This window comes from Triturus cristatus, chromosome 4_2 (genome assembly GCF_964204655.1).
Source record: "Triturus cristatus chromosome 4_2, aTriCri1.1, whole genome shotgun sequence".
Classification (NCBI taxonomy): Eukaryota; Metazoa; Chordata; class Amphibia; order Caudata; family Salamandridae; genus Triturus; species Triturus cristatus.
The window spans coordinates 568,940,296-568,962,811 of record NC_140586.1 but is presented as its reverse complement, the minus strand read 5'-3'; the positions used below and the strand labels follow the sequence as shown (position 1 = coordinate 568,962,811).

General features: G+C 46.2%; 1 protein-coding gene across 1 annotated transcript in view; it reads left to right on the top strand.

Moving 5' to 3' along the window:
• The window catches only part of EEIG2 (EEIG family member 2), a 571,287-nt gene that overhangs the window by 211,699 nt on the left and 337,072 nt on the right, over positions 1-22,516 (top strand). Inside the window, exons 4-5 of the mRNA XM_085602240.1 lie at positions 15,774-15,890; positions 17,831-17,877. Of these exons, the coding sequence (XP_085458366.1) occupies positions 15,774-15,890; positions 17,831-17,877 (164 nt within the window). The remainder of the gene's footprint in view (positions 1-15,773; positions 15,891-17,830; positions 17,878-22,516) is intronic.

Genomic DNA, 22,516 nt, shown 5'->3' with positions numbered 1-22,516 from the left:
CACCCTGCCGCGTGGCAGGACCCAGGACGGAGCCCGGGGCGGGGAGGCCGCCCTCCCTGGGGCCCCCAGGGGCCCGGCCGGAGCTCCTGAACCCAGACGAGCGAGGGGAGGCTCCCCGGACACAACGGAACCCGGTCCTGGGCCTTTGGCAGGGCCGGGGGACAGGGCCCGGGGACGGAGACCCTGACCCGGGGCCCGGCCGGTCCCCTGGACCCAACCGGGGCCCCCGGGCCCGCATGCGATGGGGAAGCATCCCCGGGCCCTCCGGACCACGCCCCGGGCACCCTGCCACGCGGCAGGACCCCAGACAGAACCCGGGGCGGGGAGGCCGCCCTCCCCAGGGGCCCGGACGGAACGCCTGAACCCAGACGAGCGAGGGGAGGCTCCCCGGACACAACGGAACCCCGTCCTGGGCCTTTGGCAGTGCCGCAGGCCGGGGGACGGGGGACGGAGACCCCGACCCGGGGCCCGGCCGGGCCCCTGGACCCAGCCAGGGCCCCCTGTACCCAGCCGGGGCCCCCAGGCCCGCAGGCGCAGGGGAAGCCTCCCCGGGCCCTCCGGTCCCGTCCCGGGCACCCTGTCACGCGACAGGACCCAGGACGGAGCCCGGGGCGGGGAGGCCGCCCTCCCCGGGGCCCCCAGGGGCCGGGATGGAACTCCTGAACCCAGACGAGCGAGGGGAGGCTCCCCGGACACAACGGAACCCCGTCCTGGGCCTTTGGCAGTGCCGCAGGCCGGGGCACGGGGCCGGAGCCCCTGACCCGGGGCCCGGCCAGGCCCCTGGACCCAGCCGGGGCTCCCAGGACCACAGGCGCAGGGGAAGCCTCCCCGGACCCATTGTCCCGGGCACCCTGCCACACGGCAGCCCCCGTGACAGAACCAGGGTAGCATCCGGGCCCGTCCAGCTGCCGGCTGAGAACCGAGAGGGGTCCCAGAGTACCCTGTCCCTAGTAATCCCGAGGAAGGCTACCCCCCTTTCTTGAAACCCGCGCGCTCCGAGTGACGGAGGGGACCCTAGGCACGGACGCGCCCGCATCCTGGAGCCCTGGCTGGGATTCGCTAGGCGAATGGACCCTCATCGGGACTTCCAGGCCACCCAAGCCGTCTGGCCCCCCTTATAGGAAAGCATTGCGCGCGACCAGATGGCCGAGGGGAAAGGAACGACCAGATGGCTGGCAACTGAAAGGACTCCCGTCTGCCCGCCCAGAGCCGAGCCATAGCGGTAGGGCTCCCGCCTGATCCAAGGGCTCGGTGGGCTCTGCTTCCCGGGGGGGCTCGGGGACAGCGGCTGGGCCTCAGGCACGGGGAGGACCGACGGAGCTCTCTGGCCCGGGCGCCCCAGGGGGAGGACTGCCTGGGACCCGTGGAGCCCCTCCCTGGGCACTTTGCCACGCCGCGGGCCGGAGGAGGGAAGCCCCGGACGCCTGGGAGGATGTTGCCCGGGCGTAGCCCATCTGGTCCCCGGCAAAGAACAGCCAGCCCTGGAAGGGTCTTCCGGCACACCCTGCCCCTACTAATCCGGAGGAAGACTACCCCCCTTTCTTGTAACCCTCGCGCTCCGAGTGACGGAGGGCATCCTAGGCGCGGATGCGCCCGACCTCCTGGAGCCCTGCCTGGGATCCGCAAGGCGAATGGACCCTCATCGGGACTTCCAGGCCGGCCCGGCCATCTGGTCACCCCATTGGAAAGCATTGCGCGCGACCAGATGGCAGAGGGGAGAGGTGCAACCAGATGGCCGGGACTGAAAGGATTCCCATCTGTCCAACCCCGAGCCTTCGCGCTAGGGTTCCCGCCTGCCCACGCAGGGCTCCGTGGCTGCAGGGCTCCGGGCTTGCAGGGCAACGGGCTGATGGGCTCCAGGGCTGCAGGGCTTTGGGGCTGCAGGCTCGGGGGGGGGGGGGGATTCGTAGACCCCACGCTGGGCCTCAGGCATGGGAGGCCCAGCGGAGCTCCCGGGGCTCTGACGCCCTGGGGACCCAAGGAGCCCGTCCCGGGCACTTTGCCTCGCCGCGGGCTGGAGGAGGGAGCACCGCACGCCCCGGAGAAGTGTCGTCCGGGCTTGGCCCATCTGGTCCCCGCCTGAGAACTGCCATCCCCAGGAGGGGTGTCCCGGCATACCCTGCCCCTAGTAATCCGGAGGAAGGCTACCCCCCTTCCTGGTAAACCGTGAGCACTGAGTGAGGGAGGGGACCCTAGGCCTGGGCGCATCCGACTTCTTGGAGCCCTTCCTGGGATCGGGAAGGCGAATGAGCCCACATCGGGACTTCCAGGGCAGCCTGGCCATCTGGTCACCCCATTGGAAAGCATTGCGTGCGACCAGATGGCTGAGGGAAAGGTGCGACCAGATGGCCGGGACCGAAAGGACTCCCATCTGCCCGTGCCGAGTCATAGCGGTAGTGCTCCCACCTGCCCTTGCAGGGCTCTGGAGCTCTGCACCAGGGACCCTTGTCCCGGGCAGATGGACACTTGGCAGGCCGCAGGACGCGAGCTCCCAGGTCCTGACCGAAACTCAGGAGGCCCGTGGCCGATCTCTGCTTCTCAACGCAGCCAGCCCGGGGAGATCGGGGAGCCTGCCCAAGCACGAGGGACCCCAGTCCCGGGCACACGGTCCATCAGGTTGTGTGCTCGTTTTCCACAATTTTTTTCAGAAAGTGCGTAGTTGCGCTAGGCAAAGTCCGCCCAGCCCTACTCAGGATGTGCTCTCGTTTTCCACAATTTTTTTCACTATTTTGCGTAGTGGCGCTATGCAAAGTCCGCCCAGCCCTAGTGCTGAGCTGAGCTGCCGCCGGAGCCGGGGATCGAACCGTTAGCCCCGTGCTTCGACGTCAGCTGCCCTGGCCGCTGCACCACACCTCTCCACATTAGCTAACCCTTGTGTGTACTGTGTGAATTTAATGCATATTTGCATTGCGTTTTGTAAACAACTTCGTGACCCCCTAATTAAAGGGGATGATTAAATATGATGAAGAAGAGAAAATTTGAAAGAAATCTTCAGAAGCTGCCTTTTGTATGCTAGTTCACTATCCATGCATCATCGTCCACTGTACTGAAGAACGTCGTTTCTCTTTGGATGCAGCCAGGTACTTACTTCCTTTCTGTGTATGTAACTGTCTTTTGTAAGGACACTTCATAGGGTTCTATTCTGCCTCTATGCTTACATTTAAGTCTCACATTTTACCCTAGTCATTCTGCTATTTCACGTTTAATCCCCACATGCTCGGTCACATCGCTTCTCCCTCGTTTCTCAAATTGCAGATTGCCAATTCCGTGACCTTGAATTATAATCTTTTTCTAAATTGTCTCCTTTAAGAAGCTCGTTTTAAGTTTCACCAACTCTTTGTTGTATCTTGGTAAGCTCACTCCCTGATTAACCACCGCATCTGTGAGGCCACTAAATACCCCTACTGGTGAGGTTGGGTCAAATTGCCTTCTCCTGGGTGCCATAAATCATGAGTAAGAAATGCAAAATGGCATTGCCACCTTTGGTTAGTGACACCCCTACACGACTGGAATGGCAGAGACCCCTCAGCCGTATTAGTTTACACCATTTGTGGCAGTTGAGAGAAAGTTTAAGTTCTTATGCAGTAACTCACTTACATACACCAACATTGGAGCTTCGCATCCATTTGAATAATACGCTGATTTCAGGCTGAGAATTCCTTACAAATGTAATATAGCAGTATTAAAGGCATGCATTTCATACATCATTCTTTGAGCATGCCCACCTCATCCTGTGTATTCAGAAGTCTGTTAGTGTGCGGCCCTCCTCCTCCTGGACCTCTCCGCCGCCTTCGACACCGTTTTCCAGCGCACACTACGCACGCGCCTCCACGACGCAGGGATCCGAGACAAGGCCCTGGACTGGACCACCTCCTTCTTTCTCTCCGGCAGAACTCAGAGAGTCCGCCTCCCCCCGTTCCGATGCCTCCGAGATCATCTGCGGCGTCCCTCAAGGATCTTACCTCAGCCTGACGCTGTTCAATGTCTACATGGCACCACTAGCACGCATCACCCGACAGCACGCCCTCAACATAATCTCCTACGCTGACGACACCCCGCTGATCCTCTCCCTCACCAAGGACCCCCTCACCGCCAAATCCAACCTCCACCAGGGAATGAAGGCCATCGCAGACTGGATGGAGGACAGCTGCCTCAAACTGAACACAGACAAGACGGAAATCCTCATCCTCGGATCCAACCCCTCCGCTTGGGACGACTCTTGGTGGCCCACGTCACTGGGGTCCCCCCCGGCCCCCACCGACCACGCACGCAACCTGGGAGTCATCCTAGACTCGAAACTCTCCATGACCAAACAAGTCAACGCAGTCTCCTCCACCTGTTTCAACACCCTTCGCATGCTCTGCAAGATCTACAGATGGATCCCGACAAACACGAGGAAAACAGTCACCCAGGCCCTAGTCAGCAACAGACACGACTATGGAAACGCCCTCTACGTCGGAGCCTCGTCCAAGCTAATCAACAGACTACAGAGAATCCAGAACGCCTCTGCACGCCTGATCCTCGACGTCCCACGCCGCGACCACATCACCCCCCACATGAGGAACCTGCACTGGCTCCCCGTCGACAAAAGAATCTCCTTCAAGCTCCTGATCCACGCAGACAAGGCACTCCACAAAACCGGCCCAGCCTATCTCAACAGTCGACTTTCCTTCTACGTACCCAACAGGAAACTCCACTCCGCTGACCACACCCTGGCCACGGTCCCACGCATCCGGAGACAACTTCCGGAGGCAGATCCTTCTCCCATCACGCCGCTAAGACCTGGAACACCCTCCCCCTCTACCTGCGACAAACCGAAGACCTGCTGACCTTCAGGAGACAACTCAAGACCTGGCTCTTCGACCAATAGCCCCCCTCCCCCCAGGGCCTTGCAACCCTCACGGTATGTAGTGCGCTTTACAAATTTCATGATTGATTGATTGATGAATAAGTGTCAACTCCCCCTAAATCGCCCTCCCTGACGTCTAGCTAGAGATTCTTTACTGCACTGTAGAAGCCTTGAGAAATTGTATACACACAACTTGACTCTTAGCTACTCTTGATTTTGGTGTTTGTCATGCTGCAGGAGTCCCTAGCAATTACTGCTCTTGTGCTTAGTGCAGTCGGTGTGCAGTGAGGAGTTACCTCCACCTGGTGTTGACTGTCAAACACCCATCTCCGACCGGAGGGAGGAAGAGACGAGTAGTGCAGATGGGATGTTTTGGCCTGGTCCTCGGCTATTACTTTATACAATAGATTCGAGAGTGATCTTTACCTTTCAGAGAACTATTTAGAGAGTTATGTCATTGTGGAATGAGAATCAAAGAAAAGTAACAGCTCTTCTCTTCAGTAAATGTACTCTTCATGACACTGTCTTGTAAGTTATAACAAGTATTTATTTATAAAATATGTACAGTTTCAATGTCAGCATGGATATAGAAGAATGTTTAAAGCTGTATAGAGCCATGTGAAAAGCTGCAACTGGTATCTGGCTGACGCTGTGATTTCCATCCTAAAGAGAGCTGCGGTTAGAGTATACTGTACCTGCCTATTTATCAAATGTGTAACCCTGTCAATTCTGCAAAGCAAATATTAGCACTATTTCTGCAGCACTCCTTTTTATCCTCTCAGTGCATATCTGTGACCATTTTTATCCTCTCAGTGCAAATCTCTTGCCAATGCGGAATGTGCTTAATCGGTTCTCTCCCCACTGGTGGCCTCTCCCCTTTCTGCTCTCACACTTGTTAGTCAGACCCATTTACAGGGAACTGACGTACGAGTATTAAAGACACTATTGCAAACATTAAAAAGCTGGCCCCCTGAAGCACTGAGTGTACAAATCTGAATGTGATCAGAGGAACTGATAAAAAATATAAGGTCTTAGGTAAAGCTGTGTTCTTCAAACATGGACTAACAGTATGGCTACTGTGAGAACAACTTATGAACAAGAAGCTCATTTTGAACTTGCAATTGATAAACATGGAATGCGATCAGAAAGACTGTTACACTTTGGCGCTAGTCACAGGTAAACAATGGTGTGATCCATCATATATATATCTAACAACTGCAGTGCTGTATAACAAGATTAAAACTATTGAGACATATTGCTTTTTGCCAGTGCTTATTTCTTCTGGGAGTTGAATACAATGTAGAACATATAGGTTTTATTCCCAATTGAACTGATTGATGCGTTCAAATCTGATATTTTATCTAAAAGTTTGCAATCAGTGTAGAGTGCTCATGATTAAACAAGGACTCTTTAAAAAAAATAAAAAATAAAAAAATTGATTCTATCAAATATTTATTGAATCGGTTTATATTCCATGTCAATACTTATTTTTTATTGATTTTCATTTGTGTCATGGAAGCTGACATTGTCAAACCCTAAATGTTCCTCTGCTATTTGAGCAGAGCACTGATGGGCTTGGAGTCGGTTGAGATTGATGCCTAGCTTGAGAAATATTACATTGCTGGATCTGCATGCCTTTGGGGTTGAATCTCGGCCTGTTGAAAACAGAGACTGCTGTTTCTTTGAGTCGATCCACCCTGGTTGCGCATTCTCCAGCAAGAGTGTTAAGAAGGTTGTTGATGAGAAAATTGCTTGAACCGTGTGCTATGGCTACTACAGTGTACTGCTAAGTATTCGCTGCTGTTTTCTGGTGTGACCTTTAGGTCACACCAGAAGACGGGGGCAACTCACTTTTTCATCCTTATTAGACTGAAGGGATGATATAATCAATCTGGATGTATGAAGGTCTATTCAGAAAACATAATGATGATTATTGTTATTGCTATTATGATTTATTTTGTTATTAGTTTCTATTACTATTAATATTATAATATCACTACCGTATAACATTTCTTATTCAAATACATCAATCTACTCTCAAAGAGCCTGCTGGTGCTAAGAAAACAAAAATTCACCCAGTCCACAGAATCGTTACCTTGAAAAGCCAGATCAAATAGCCAAGTCTTCAATGCTTTCCTGAAGAGTCCCATAACCTCCCCCCCCCCCCCTTAATGTTGCAGCAGTAGAGCAGGTGCTGATTCCATACTTGACCCGCACAAAAAGAGAGTGAGGCCCCTCCTCTCTTTTTACATCTGATCCTTGAAGCTGATAATAGATTGGCGTCCAAAGAGCAGCATGGTCTATCCGGTTGCTAGTGATGTTGCCTAATCGACTGATAATGGGAACCTGTGCCATAGAAGGCTCTATGAGCCGGGACTAAGGCCTTGAACTGAATCATTGCCTTAACAGGTAACCATTGGAGCTCCTTTAAATGAGGAGATACTTGACCAGCACCTAGGAACTTTTAAGAATAATCTAGCTGCAGCATTCTGAACAAACTGCAGTCTCTTGAGCAGATGTTGAGGCAAATCCAGGTACAGGATATGACCACTATCTATTTGTGACGTGATTACAGCATGAATCACTGTTCTCTGTGCATGAAAAGGAAGCAGTCTCCTTTTTTTTAAACGATCTTAAAGTAGCAAAGCATGAACCTACTACTGACATGATTTGGAGGTGCATTGAAAGGTTAGAGTCAATCTTGACACCTTGATCTCCGGGGCATCCTTGTCCATAGATAGGAAAAGCTAAGTGTCATCTGCATAAGATACAATATGAACCCTAAAGGATCCCACTAACAAGGCCAGGAGAGGCATGTACATATTAAAAAGCGTAGGGCTCAGAGAAGAGCACTGTGAAATGCCGAATTTGAGTGTTTTCGGCTCAGAGGAATGTGGAGCCAGCCAGAATGCTTACTGTGATTCTCTAGAGAAGAATGAGGCCACGCCAAGGCTGAACCAGTCACACCTATATCCTCTAGGAGTTGTGACAGGATCTTGTGGGAAACTGTGCCGAAGGCTGCAGATAGATCCTACAGGCCCATGGTGGCCTGTTTACCCTGATCCACTTCCTTTTTAGTGGAGTCAACCACAACAGTTTTGAATGCACAAATTCAGTGTTGTGGTCTGAACCCGGATTGCGAAGGGTTCAAGAGTTTTTGCTATTCTAAATAACAGGATAGCTGAGAAATCAGAAGCTTTTCAACCATTTTAGAGGCAGAAGGGGGTAAAGAGATAGGCCAATAATTAGCCAGCTACACACAATCTGCACGCAGTTTATTTTAGCAAGGGAATCAGTCTGGCTTTTTTTTTACAGCAAGATGGATTCCTAGCTGTTTGGATTAAAAGATTGAATACATGATTGAAGATGGGATTAATAGGCTACACAGCAGCAGCCAAAATCTGAGGAGTGCAATGCTCATCTGGTGAGTCCTACTTGCATGTCAAACTGGCTTTTTCAGCCTCCACTAAAGAAATCTGAGAAAATTCTAAAAGCTTGTCCGTGATCATCCACAAGATGCCTATAGATGTAATCTCCATATCAGATGGAGCCCTGTTTAATTCCAGGTCCGTCACAATTTTGACGATTTTATTCTCTGCACTGTTTTGCAGATGACCAGATAGGCTGTGAAAGGAACCTATGTTGGAGAAAGAACTTAACAGTGTTAAAGACTTCACAAGGACTGCTTTCTACGGAGACTATTGTATCCGAAAAGTAGTTGGTCTGAGCCTGTTTTATTGACCCATAATAATGCTTCAATGCCAACCTATGCTTCTCCTTATATTCCAACAAATAATGCGGTCTCTAATGCCTTTCTAGATGTTTACACCATTTTGTTATTACTGCCAACTCAGAAGAAAATGTCTTGGTTGACCACTGAATTTTATGGGTGCCTCCTTATTTACTATCTCCATGAATTTGTGGCTTAAGTGTAGCCTCCACATCTCCTCTTAATGTGGAATTGGAGCTCATTAACAATAACAATAACTCCATCTCAGATACCGTATCATTCGATCAACCCCGATGATACCTGCGGTTTAGGGGTCAATTCTCCAACCATGGGATAGCTTCAACTTTTCAAATTATTACTTCCCTATTCGAGAAAATGGGGTCGAAAATTGCCCTGCCTGATGAGTCGAACAATTAACATATTGACTCAAATTTAGAGATGTAAGCTTTTTTAAGAGAGTGGTTGCTTGAGCGTTTATACCTTTATCAATGTGTATATTAAAATTCTAGAGGTGAGTGAAATCCGAGACCTGCACTAGATGGTTTGCTATGGAATCATCCAGGCATTTACCCATATGTATATCAACCAAATCTGTCCGGAATCCTTTCTCAAGAACGAACATTTGCAACCCCTTAGACCCCTTAGAAAGTGTGTTTGTTCTGAATTTGCTAGTTTCTTTGATCTCGGGCGTCCTGGTATTCTAATCAGGTTTCATGTTCGTTATTACTGACATCATCAGACTCATTGCTGCATTTTAAAATTGTAGGTATGCTTGTCCTTCAATGAATCATTGTTTTGTTAATATAGAAAATGACATTAATGCTACCTTAAACCAGCTAATTCTTTAGTATATTTTTGCATAGTTACAAGATACATCATCTATCGATCATAGCAAAAACATGTGCAATATGAATGTGTTGAAGAGTAAGAAATTATGTGAAATTGTCTAATGTTATGTTTTAGACCACTCCTGTCTGTTTCAGTTGTGCAGATGTTTAATGTAATTGTTTATTCTTCTGGTATTAAATGGCGAGTCATAAACTAATATTTAGGTCACATTTAGGGTTCTATATTCTGCACAGTACCAAAGTATCTACCAAAACTCATACATAATACCCATTTTTAATCCAGGATCCCTGCACATCAGCAAAATACATGTTTATGAAGGTTTAACGTTGGATAATACAAATTTTAGGAAACAACGATTGAAACCCCAAAACATTTAAAGTAATCGCACATTGGGTTTCAAACTCAAGGTTTTGCAGTGTACAGTTATTATTGCCTAATAAGCTTCAAGAAATATGCTTTGCCTTGGACAGTGACAAAGAGACAGCCTTCATGCTCTTTGGTCTGTTCAACATCTATGAGACTGGGAATTACAAGATTCTTCTTAAACCTTAGTTGATGGTATCTTAAACAGAACTCTGTTGAATTGACTTGTACATCACAGGGTAAAGATTTCAAGTCTGGATTAGTTTAGCACACTCAGACATGTTCATACTTTCTTCCGCAGTACTTTAGGGATCTTTCCTGAGGCCACTGTTCTTCAGTGCATATGTGCAACTCTTGGTCCAACGCACCAACTCTTCAATTTTAGATATATAGGGATGATATACAGATGAACCTATTTCTCGGGCATGTAGCGCTGGTCCATAGTAGTATATCGGTATGTCTGCAAATACCAACTGTTGAGAGAACATTTCTCTTGCCTCAGAGGAGTGAAGAAAAAAATAGGCTTTGGCTGAACCAAAACCATCCATTTGTGTTGCATTGATGCTGAGAGAGGAATCTGTATCAGCAGGCAAAAGCAGGAATCTCTGAATTCTGTTTATCAGCAACCTCTTATTCATATTTCATATCAGTGCTGCCCTCACAGGTGTAAACAATTAACAGAACTTGCGAAAGATTACATTTCCTCTACTGATTTTGAACCACTGAATAGAAAAAGCATGACCGCTTATCCGGTTTTGATTACTCAAATATTGTGGTGTGACTAGTTCAGGTCTCAGATTGCCTGAAAAGACACAGGCCCTTGGTCATGCAAGCATTTCACTGGCCCCTGACAAAGTGAACATTTGAAATTCACCATCCTGTAGGTCTTCTAGAGCGTAACCCTGTTATAACTACAGCAATGACACCTCAGTATGCACCAACCACTTTTGCCGATCCAGTGAATCCTACCTAATCTGCCCTTGATGATCACATGATGGAAGCCTGGAGGAAGGCTTCTCTCCATTTTAGTATCTGTTTGAACAGGAATGGCCCTGCATGATAAAAGACATGCACTCCTGCCCTGAGTGCCCAACTTCATGTGAAACTGTCATCCTGTCTTTTTGTTTGGTCCTGGTGTCACTCTAATTTAGCCTGTGCGTAGAGGCCTACACTTGTCCCTAGTAATGAGAGATCCAGAAGTTGCTCTTTGACCTCAAGGGGTACACCAAGCATGTCCTCATAGTTGGCATTAGATTACTATCCATACCCTGGGTAATGGCAGTGCACCATGTTTTGTGAATCCGTAGTATAACCAGATGTTTTTCTCTGTGTCAAGGAGAAGCAAGCCTTCTGTCTCCTCTTTTCTAAATTGTTGCTGTAATGTGAATTCCAGAACCGTATGCTTGCATTTTGTGTGCATTTGTCGAGCATGCACATGTGCGTGCATGTGCACTGAGTTTATAGAAAATGTGCGGTAGTAGGACAGTATGTGTTGTGAACATATGAGTACTAGGACCAGTGTGATCCATTTTGTAGTGGGGGAAATGGAGACAGGGCAGACCTAAGACATTCAATAAGTGCTTTTGCTAGCAAAGGGCTGCTGAACACTTCTTCCTAAGTTTAGACACTTGGTAGCTGGTAGGGGTGAGGAGTGCGATTTCATTGTTCAAGGTGAGGATGTTTCTCGTCCGGGCCTTCCCTTTTCCCTGTACTTAATTACTGCTTCGAGAAAGTTTGATGACAGCCAGGTGCCAACATTCCCCATGTCATTGCACCCATATGTTTTGTACTACTCCCAGCCTCATTGCTACCTGCTCTGAGAGCTATCACAGTACACATAGACTGTGTCTGATTAACAGCAAGAAAATTACATGTGAAAGGGAACCAACCCAAACGGGTTCTGTAGACTTAAACAGTGGATCCACATTCTTTGCCTTGAAAATGTGTGCAAAAGAGGGATCCAAACCACCCCACTTTGTTTCATTTCCAAGTTCTTCATGACCAAGTAAGGGTGTGCACCGCAGTGTTCTCGAAAGATTAGTGTGTGACCAGGACTGTTGTCTGCATGACACCAGTCTCCCAGAGGATGAGGGGACATCACCTGAAGTCTGCAATTCCTGCTGGACGGTAGAGGTTGGCCTGGTGCGTAGAGGCCTGCCTACTTGCAGAAAGAGGAAAGTAGAGTAACTGGACCTGCAGGAGGGGGACTGTCCATAAGGAGAAGCTCTGTGTGTTCCCAGTGTGAGGAATACTGAGAGAGTTCCCAGTGTGAGGAACACTGAGAGAAGCTTGACTGCACTAGAGGACAAAACCAGGGGTCACATGCCCCATGTGAGGGGGCCACAAGTCCTCCTTGTGAGCTACAGCAAGACTATGCGAGTATGAGTACCACATTATTATTTAGCAGCCCACTGTGAGTCTGAGAACTGGTGCTGCTGCACCGGAGAAGAGGAACTGCATCAAGTGGGAGCTTGATCGACCTAGAAGCACCCAACTGCAAAGACACTTTTGATGAATTGGCCAAGAGACCGCAACTGCCATACCTGAGTTTGTGTGCACTCGGCCTGGAGGACCGCAGCAGTTGAAGATGATGTGCCACTACGCATGACCTGCCTCACTGACTCCATTTAGCAATTGAAAAACACTAGTGAACTGGTGGTCGTGCAAAATGAGGAACTGAATATAAAGAAAACAGAACAGATACAATATAGAGTGTTACTATAATCAACTGGTCTGAGTGTTGTTGATAGAGATAGAACATTGAACTCTAGATATGGATTCCCATCAACTGCCAAGGGAGGCCAGTGTCATCACTTGGTAATCCTTCCTTCTTGTCACTACTCCTCCACGCCAAGAGGCAGATGTAGTAGCCAAGATCAGAGTAGAGTACAAGTTCAAGAGAGAAATCGACCAAGAGTGGCCATATGTATTTCTGTTGAAGGGTACTATGTGTAATAAGTGCAGTGCAAGTGAAAACTTTAAAAAGGGAGTTGGACAGAGAAAACTATGTTTAATGAATATCTCTGTTCCAATCCTATTAAAAAGGCGTGTAGCTGCAACTTTTAACAAATAGGTTGCATCATATAAGGGTCGACTAGTTTCAGCCAGAAGGGAATGTATTCCCGGCTTTCTTCAGGACCAATACATAGTTGCTACTGCAAGTGATTAAGAAAAAACAAGAAAAAGTGACAAGTTCTCCAACAATACAACCTGGTACCTATCGACCTCACGGCAAGTAGGGTGTATTTCACTCCTTACTTGTGTGAGCGTCAGACCTCACCTCACCCGGTAACAACTCAGGTAATTGAGACCCCGCCCTCTCCGTCGGTGCCTCGGTCCTTCCTGTGTTTGTGGGAGGTCCATTTAGCAATTCCCATTACAAAGGGAGGCTGCTGCTGAGGTACCCGCAGTGAGAAGATGTCTCTGTGATGAATGTGAGTGCGAACCCACCCTGCCGAAACACTGAATCTGTAACATCTAATGAGCAGGTAAAGCGGAACTTAGCCTGCGAGCGGAACAAAGGACTAAACTTGTGCCCTGGAATCCAGTACAAAGACTTCAAACGTTTTGCCTGAGTGAACATATGGGGTTAAAACTGTTTAAGTGAGTTGTGTATCTAACCCATGGAGTAAATATAAGTGATCTGCACCCTTCCCTAGATCATGCCTAGCCCTGCATCGTCCTGGGGGACATGAGACATTAGAGATCTGCTCGTACAGGAAGGGAGTATTGAAAGGGGGTGTAGCGCTGCGATTCCATTTCTGTAACTGCGATTTCTGTTCAAATGTGTAGAATTTCCTTTTGCTTTGAGAGTAAAGTGCTTTCTTTTATTTGAAAGAAAAAAAACTGCAGAGTGCTGAACGTTATGGTATTATGTTTGAATTCTCATCTCTTTTCCCCCACACTACCTCCCTGAGAAGCCTTTGACTGCTCGCCCTCTCTACTTTGAGAGTGAAGTGCCGAAAGAGTTGAGGTCCTCCAGCTTGCAGAACCATAGTAGGACGGACCCCAGGGCATCACTGGTAAAAGACCTCAACCACAGAGGCTAGAGGCCCAGCCTGTAGTCGCTCTCTGCCCTATGAACCGCCCTTCCCCCACCTCTTTCCCCTAAATGGGGTCTGTCGGCATCATGCTCGGGACCTGAATCTGAGTTCTTAATTAAACAGTCATCTGTTCACAAAGAACCTGAAACCTTAATTTAATTGCTGTAGAGCAATAAGGGAATGCCCACTCTTCTCTTGTATTGATGGTGTCTTCTCACCCTTATGTTTTAAAACACTGACTTTTGGAAGCAACCAAACTTGGGGAGAGGCAAGCATCGCTATACTGATTGGCTCTATATCTAAGACCAAAACGTTCTAGAACCCTAAAGGCTTGATTAGCACTATGGACAATATAGGGATACCTTTGAATGCCTTCACCACCTAAACCTGGTGCAAAACCAGGACGACATCACAAGCACTTTTTCTTGTATCTATTTTAACACAGAACAAAAGGAAACTTATCCTTAAAGTGGGCAACTATATTTATAATAGTCTATGATGAAGACACATAAAAAACTCGGATATGGCTCGCAGGAAAGTGAAATCCAAGTAATCCACTGACTTTCTAAAAACATTAGCTTCTGGAGCATGCAATATGGTGGGAAATAAAGTGGGCCGAGAGCAGTATCCTCACTGAGTCTACTATGCCACCAGCCCTCCCTAGACAGGGCCACCACGCTGATTCAGCTGAGCCACAGACGGTTCTGGTGCGTTACTAGGCAAAGGCTGCTTGTGTCTCCTTTACATTTGCAATATGGGGGCCCATAGCCCACCACCAAATTCTCACCTGTTTAGAGAAATGGAGGAATGGATTATGCAATTTATTTTGAACAAGTGGAGCTATACGTTTAACATTGAACTTTAATGATTCTCTGATAAGAAAATTGACTGAAACTTACAATTTTAAATTAATTATGATTTTGTAGCTAATTACAAAAAGCACAGTACTCTGGTGATTTTGTTACTAAGAGAAACTCTTTTATTTTTTGAGCCATGAAACCCCATCTGCCCTGTATGGAAGTGCTTGGAGAATGGCTCCAATGTTAACAGTGGTCACTGTATGGATAGCTAAAATCTCAAAACATAAATTTGCAATAGCATGGCCGTAGACACTTTTGTATCTTGCGTTTTTACTATTTTTCAAGTTCCCTGGCCTAAACCCTTTTCAGGGTGGGAATTATTACATTCATTCCTCCTGTGACAAGAGCAGCAAGGAAGAGTTGACATACCCCGAGTTCCTATTGACGGCTAAAGTGGCTTCATGGGCTTCCCAGCCTCAATTCCCATTCATGCTGGACCTTGCCATAGACCAATCAATCCTTTTAGACTTAGAATTGGAGGTGTAAGATTCCAGTTTTCTATGCCAGGTACCTAAACTAAAGTGTTTACCATGCCATCAGCGAAAATGTTCCTCAGATCTCTAAGGGGATATATACTGACATTTTTTACATGCATTAGGGTTCTTCATTTACAATTGCAAGGATTATTACCAGATTCTCTATTAGTTTTATCAGAATAAAACCCAAGTACTCTGGCAGTGACTCCAAAGAGAGATATATGTTTCAGGAATTAGGAGCGTACCTTATTTGGTCTTCATTCAAAAGGTATTCATCTACCAGGTTTTTTTTTGGCTCTGTAGACCAATTAACAGATTGCTGCTACTAGGCCATAGGGAGAGATGTCTGCAGTGGATCTGCCTCATACTAAATGTGTCAGTCTCACTACTGCAAAATATTCTTCACGTGCATATAGCCGTCTACTGGTGGCAGTAAAATTTCCTAAATTGATGTAGTGCATAAAGTGATTTTTATCACATTGGCTTTAAGGTGAATTGCTTTATTGTGTTGCTATTGGAAGGGAAAATCATAAATATTTGTTTTGAGTCACATGTATTTGAGTAGCTGTCTGATCTGCCCTTTCTTTTTTTTCCTTCTATTAGCTGGGTTTTGCAGATTTGAACTTGGCCGAGTTTGCTGGCTCTGGAAATACCACTCGCCGATGTTTACTTGAGGGCTATGACACAAAAAATACAAGACAAGATAATTCCATTCTGAAGGTAAGTTGGGTAATTTGTTCATAGGAGGGGTCAGCAATGTGTGTATTAGAAAGATCCAGAGTTAATTATATCACAAAAGACAAGTTTGGCTCTGCATTCATTCGAGTGCTGCACTACTACAAACCACTGAATTCAAACCACTCTAGTGAGATTCTGTGTATGTATTTTACTTTTACTCTGCTTCACTGTTTTGAAAATAATTTGAGTGTACTCCTGCTCAGACTCACTTAGTTTATACTTTTTGCGAATAGTGCCCCCTAGTGGGCGAACATGGCTAAGTACCAAAACAAAATGTACTTAAAGGTTATCTATATACTCTGTGTCTCTCGCTATGCCCTCTGATAACAACCCAAGGATAGCCATTGAGCCATGATTGCCCTATTGCTTTTAATAATTTATGTAGACTAAATTCATACTTGGGCCCACTTTTGTTACTACATAATTCAATAAGCAATATTTGGAATTGGCCGTTTCCCTTTGGAAGAGTCATACTACAGTGGACTCACTTTAGTATGCTGTAGTCATGAGGGGTTAGATTCCCATATCTGATGGATTTGCCTCACTAGTTGGATTCCTCTGCGATTCATCGCTAGATTCTCAACTATCCTCTTTCAAACCAGTTTGAATGCACGCAGGAAAGTTTTCAACAAGCTGATCCCCATAGGGAGAAGCCCAATGGTATTTTTTTTTACAGTGGAATACTTGCCTCCAGACCCTTCCCTGTGACCCATGCAAATACCGTGCAGATCTGGAAATGCCCAGTCTTGAGTAATTGATCAGCTTGTATACTGTTGGTTTGCTCATTCATTGTAAAGGCCTGCAGAACCAGGAACGTTGAGGTTGTGTCTGAGCTTGTGGCTAATGCCCCTCACCTCTTTGTACCTCTTCAGTATCACAGTCCTTATTATCTGAGAAAAACATACGCTAGGCACCTAATTAAACATATTTGAACATTTGCGCAATTAAAAAAGAACTTCCTTACCCCACTGTTTTCCATGAACTCCTCTAAAAATCGATTGTATGAAACTGGGCTTTCTTCGAATATGCTTCTGTTTTGCCTCTTTCTGTGGGGGCAAGCGCCAGGCTGGTAATAAAAGAGATTCATTAATCATGTCTGTTTTTCGTCACAGAAGGGTGTTTGATGGTGGACCTCTTTATAAGCGTACTACAGGCCCTGCAAAGCAGGTCATTGCAATAATGAAGGTGCACATGGGCATCCATCGTTCACTCTGTGAACTCCGCCTTCTCTGTCGCCCAGCATCCTCCTCACCCACAAACCTCTCTTTCTGTCTGAAGCCACAGAACATCATCTACTTACCAATGTAGAAAATATCAGTGGGGACCATTTTTGCAGGTCTACAATCAGATTGTGGTTGCACCATGAGCAGCGTGAGGAAGATCCTGACTGCTTCTCTCAGTGCAGCAGAATATCTTCCGCTCTGTTGTTAGGTCCAGTATTTATACAACTTCATAGAGACAGTACTTTTATGGATAACAGAAGAAGCATGGAGTTAGCGGGAGAATGGGTTTATGCAAAATACAGGGTTTCTGACACATGATGGAAGGTGGTTCTGGAGTGACTATCTAAGGTAGTGAGTGGTCAGCATATGTTTACGCTAACAGCGTGTTGTTTTTCTTGTCTGATCTACTGTTCTGTTCATAACAAACGTCATGCAGCGCAGTAAAGAGGCACATTCTGTGCCTTGTTGAATATACAATCCTGGAAGGAATTGATTGCTGTTTTGCAAATCACATCACAAGTAGCAATTATTTTTATTGAAAAAGGCATATTCTTTTTCGATTGGAAAAACATTGTTATAGTTAATATCTTGTGTATGTATATAGTAGCTTGTTTATAAATGCGTGCATCTCCTGTGACTTGTTGTGATAGCTGACTTGGATTTATTTTTTCTCTTTATGTTCTTCTCTTTTATCTCTAGGTTGTGATTAGCATGCAACTCATGTCTGGTGACCCATGCTTTAAGACGTAAGTGTTTATTTTCTTTCTGTGGTTCTCTGTAGAACTGTTTGATTTAAAATGGTCACGTATGGTGCCAGCATTCCTGATATTGTGGACTGTTATTGTACACTCGAAGTTTGATATTAAGTGAATTGTGCATATTCAAAACTCAAATTACGTATGTTAATAAATACTTAAAAATATTGCATTCATAGTCCCGCACTTCACAGAAGAAAACCTTATGAAGCCCCTGGCCCGATTCCGCCGTGATGTAAAGCCCTGGCATTCACTGCCACTTACCCTACGGGGAAAAGCGGCCCTCTTCAAAATGATGGCGCTACCCAGATTTTTGTATATACTACAAAATACCCCCTTTCAGACCCCCCCCCCCCTCCTTTTTCACATTGATCAATGCTGAAGTAACTAAACTCCTGTGGGATGGCGGGTCAGCCCGTATTGCCATGAAAAAACTGGTGAAGGGCTGGTACTATGGAGGAATTGCCCTCCCACATATACAAACGTACTACTGGGCATCGCAACTCACTGTAATAAACCAGTGGCTCCATGCATCGCGGGAAGACCCGGCATTCCGTATGGACCGGCATCTCCTAGAGCCTGAAGGGATAATGGGAGTACTCTATAATAGAGCTAAGAAATCGAATTACACGGACCCTACGGCTCACAAAATACAGATTTGGCATGCGGCGCAGCGAGCTTTGGGCTGGGAAGGGACTCTCACGCAATCGACGCCACTGTGGGACACCCGGAAACTAGGGAGACTTGGAAACACCAAGGGATTCCGACAATGGGATCTGATGGGTATTTCCAGGGTAGGGGACCTGTGGAAAAAAGGCGAGGTTGGTTCATTTGCTCAACTGCAAGCCACCTACAACCTGGCGCAGACCGAAACCTACAGATCCGCGCAGATCCGACATGCACTAATAGCAGCGATCCCGACGGCCTCGCATTTACCGGAGGCCTCCACACTGGAGGACAGACTCCTCACAGAACACCTTAAAAAAAAAAAAGCCATTTCCCTAACATACCGAAAGATAATTAATAATCAGCAGGATCCCACGGCGGCCCTGAAAGGGAGATGGGAAGCAGACTTGGGAGAACTAGATGAAGAGGACTGGCTGGCAGCCCTGGCGTCCCCGAGGGAAGTTGCAATACCCTCTAAATTAAAATTAGTACAACTAAAAATCCTGCATCGCGTCTATTACACGAGAACCCTGCTACACAAGCTAGGTAGGACAGATACTCCTCTCGGCCTTCGACAATGCGGTACCGAAGGCACCTTCGGCACACAATATGGGACTGCCCAATAATCACTCTCTTCTGGGAGGCTGTCCTGCGCACTATGACACAAGTTACCAGAGTAGAGATCCCGCCGGAACCAAAACGATGTTTACTTAACATCTGGGAGCCCACGGATCTAAATCACGCAGACCAAGACTGGGTAACACTTGAAACGACATTAGCAAAACGTAATATAACACAACACTGGGGTTCAGGGCTGTCTCCGTCACATCAGTAGTGGTGCCGCGATATGGACCACACGATGATAACAGAGAAATCGGTATACGTTCACCGGGGCTGTCCCAAAAAATGGACGCGGTTATGGGGAATATGGAATCGATTCGGGGGGACATTTGTGAACCTCCCCCAGCAGAGCAGGAATCAGAAGATAGCGATGGACAGGGGAAGATTGGTTGGGCAAGACAAGCATCACGACGTACAACACAAAATAAGTGCCAAGGGGTATGTGACATTTATATATTGATATACAAGATGTACCACTGTTGACGATTTCTAGCTCGTGTATTATATACGGCATTGAATGCTCCACCGATGTACTGCTTGATTGTGTAATTATATCTTAAATGCCAATAAAATCCCCCCCCCCCCCAAAAAAAATATTGCATTCATATAGGAGTTATGGTTAAACAAGACAATAGAGAAACTGCTTTTGAAAAGTTTTAATCAAGTCTCAGAATTCCCATATTTTTGACTCCTAATACATTAAAGACAACGTTTGATTGGTTTTAATTAAATGTCACCTCTCCCTGTCTCAAAAGCAGAAATGTATTGTTCTTTGCAAAGACTGAATGTTATTATAGACAGTGCACCGCGGATACAATATTCCTGATGAAAAAGACTAAGAGAGCTTATAGGTTCTGCCAGAGAAAGCAGCTTGATCATAACAACATCGGAAAGCTACCTAAGTCCAACAGTGATATAAGGACGAGAAGTGTGATTCTAGCACCTTTCTGTCCAGCAATGATACAGTTAATGCTTGGACACGCTAAGCAGAAAATGGAAAGTAGTCGCACATCTGTGCTGTTCTATTGATAACCATAGACATGTTAAGACAGAGTGACTGAGGTTGTACTGACTGTAAGCAATTGAAATTAGGTCCGAAACATACAACGAAGACACTGAGGCTGAAAAAATGCAGTCCATCTCTTTTGGGGGATGCAGTACTGCCGAAAGACATTACTGTGGCCACAGAAAGTAGATTTCATTACAGAGGAACATTCCAAACCCAAGGGTCAGAAATAATATTTTTAGGGATATCAAGTATGTATTTTTTTCTCTTCTAGACTAATTTCTGATCTCAAGAGCTGAAGGCAATCATTTTGCTACTCTGTCAGCTGTACTGTACCTTGAACTTTTTTTATTCGCTCTGAAGCCTAGTAAGATGCATACCTAGACTATCTTTGAATATCAAGTGCATTGAAAATTAGCACCGGAATAGCAAAGCTCTCTCCAAGGTTACGTTCCACGATGTCATCTCCTCATCACTGCCTCTCAGTTTCTGTGCTGACGTGCTTCTTACTCCACAGTTAGTCTACTCAGCGTGCATCTGTGCCTTGTTCAAATTGTTTGGCTTGGATTTTTTTTTTCTCCCTATTCACCATCAGATAACTCAGAGCAGTTCGATTAACTCCTGTGGCCCCCCTCTAAGATGGCACCAACTGGAGAGCTATGTATCTAAATGGATGCACTTTAGACAGGACCTCTCTGCTGGCTTATTCTGTATCTCTCTAGGCGCCTCGCAGAATTACCAGAGGGGTGATGTAGATCAGCGTAGAGGCATAATCATTGGACTGATGCACCCCAATTATCAAAAAGTACCCAACCATTCCTCACATGGGGCCCAAAAATCTTTTCTGTGACTATCATTTTTTTCTAATATGGCTCTATCAAGCTTCATCGTATATTTAATGGAAAGCAGCCACTCTAGAAGCATCGGAGATGTACTTTTGACCCACAATTTACAGATCTCTCTCCGTGCAAGTAAAACCAGGTAGAAACATAACTTATTTTCCTCCCGAGACATTGACTCATAGTATGGAGACAACCCAAAAAACACCAAGCTTATGCTCACCTGGATACTTAAGCCAAAAATACTTTCCATACCTCTACTTACAGCAGTCTAGAAATGATGCAACATTGGACAGATTAAAAACCTATGGACATCATCAGCATTGGTCTGGAGACATTTTGGACACTTTGGCGCAGGACCTTTCGTAAATTTAGATCACTTTAAAGGAGACCAGTACACCCTGTGGAGACAGAAAATATGGCTTCTCCTTAAATTTGCAGGTTGAACTGTAGTATACAAAATGTTGTGAGATACTTGCCATAAATCTTCAGGATAGGCGCCAGGCAAGTTCTCTCCCCACAGCTCTGATGGCAGTTTGAATTCGTCCTCCGCCAGGTCTAGCAATAGCCAATAAAGGAACGCCACCTCTTTCTTTTTCGAGATTTTTCTTCTCAGTTGTTTTCCAGTTCATTAGACACGCCAACAGCTATACCAATGGCTTGATGCCAGCTTTTGATTTGCCAATACTTGAATTTGGACAAACCATTATCTGTCAGTGCACTCGGAGCATCCCAAGAAAGCAAAGAACCTTCCGGTATAAGTTGTTCCCAATCCAAGATACCAGCTCTTATCAAAGGAGTTACCAGAGCATCCCAGATGGGTGCCAGTGCACTGTAATAGCTGATCAGTAATCGTTTTTAACTTCAGACCACGTACAGGCTAGACCCTTCAAAATTTTTAAGCAAACTTTCTTAAAGAAAGAATCTTGGGTCACCATATTTATATAAGAAGCCCTGATTTCCTCACTCAAAATCTAACAACATTTCCTTAAACATTATGCCTATATCCGAGCTGTCTGGTGCATCCATCAGCATTTTCCCGGCCCTCAATAGGAATATCCTCGCACAAGAAACTAAGTCTGGCAGGCATAACCCTCCCTTGTTTTTTTTTCTGCGTAGTTTCTTCCATGATATTCTGATACCTTTCGAGGCCCGTATAAAACTGTTTATTTTTGCCTGGAGCTTTTTCAGGCTTTCTTCGTTAAATGCCAGAGGGATGTTTTGTAGTAAAAAGATTATTTTAGGAAGCACTATCATTTTTACTAAATTAACTCTGCCAATTAATGAGAGAGGTAAGGAGTTGTGTATTTCTTTTTTGGTTTTATGAAAATTTGTATCCGTAATATTATCAATATTGTGGGTAATCATTATGTCTAGATACCTCCTCACTTTTTCGTTAGATAAGCACTAGTGTTTAGGTTCCATGCCATACATTCAGTTTTTGCTGCGTTCATTTCATATCCTGAAACGAGTCCAAACTGTTGTGCTTCCTTGTAAA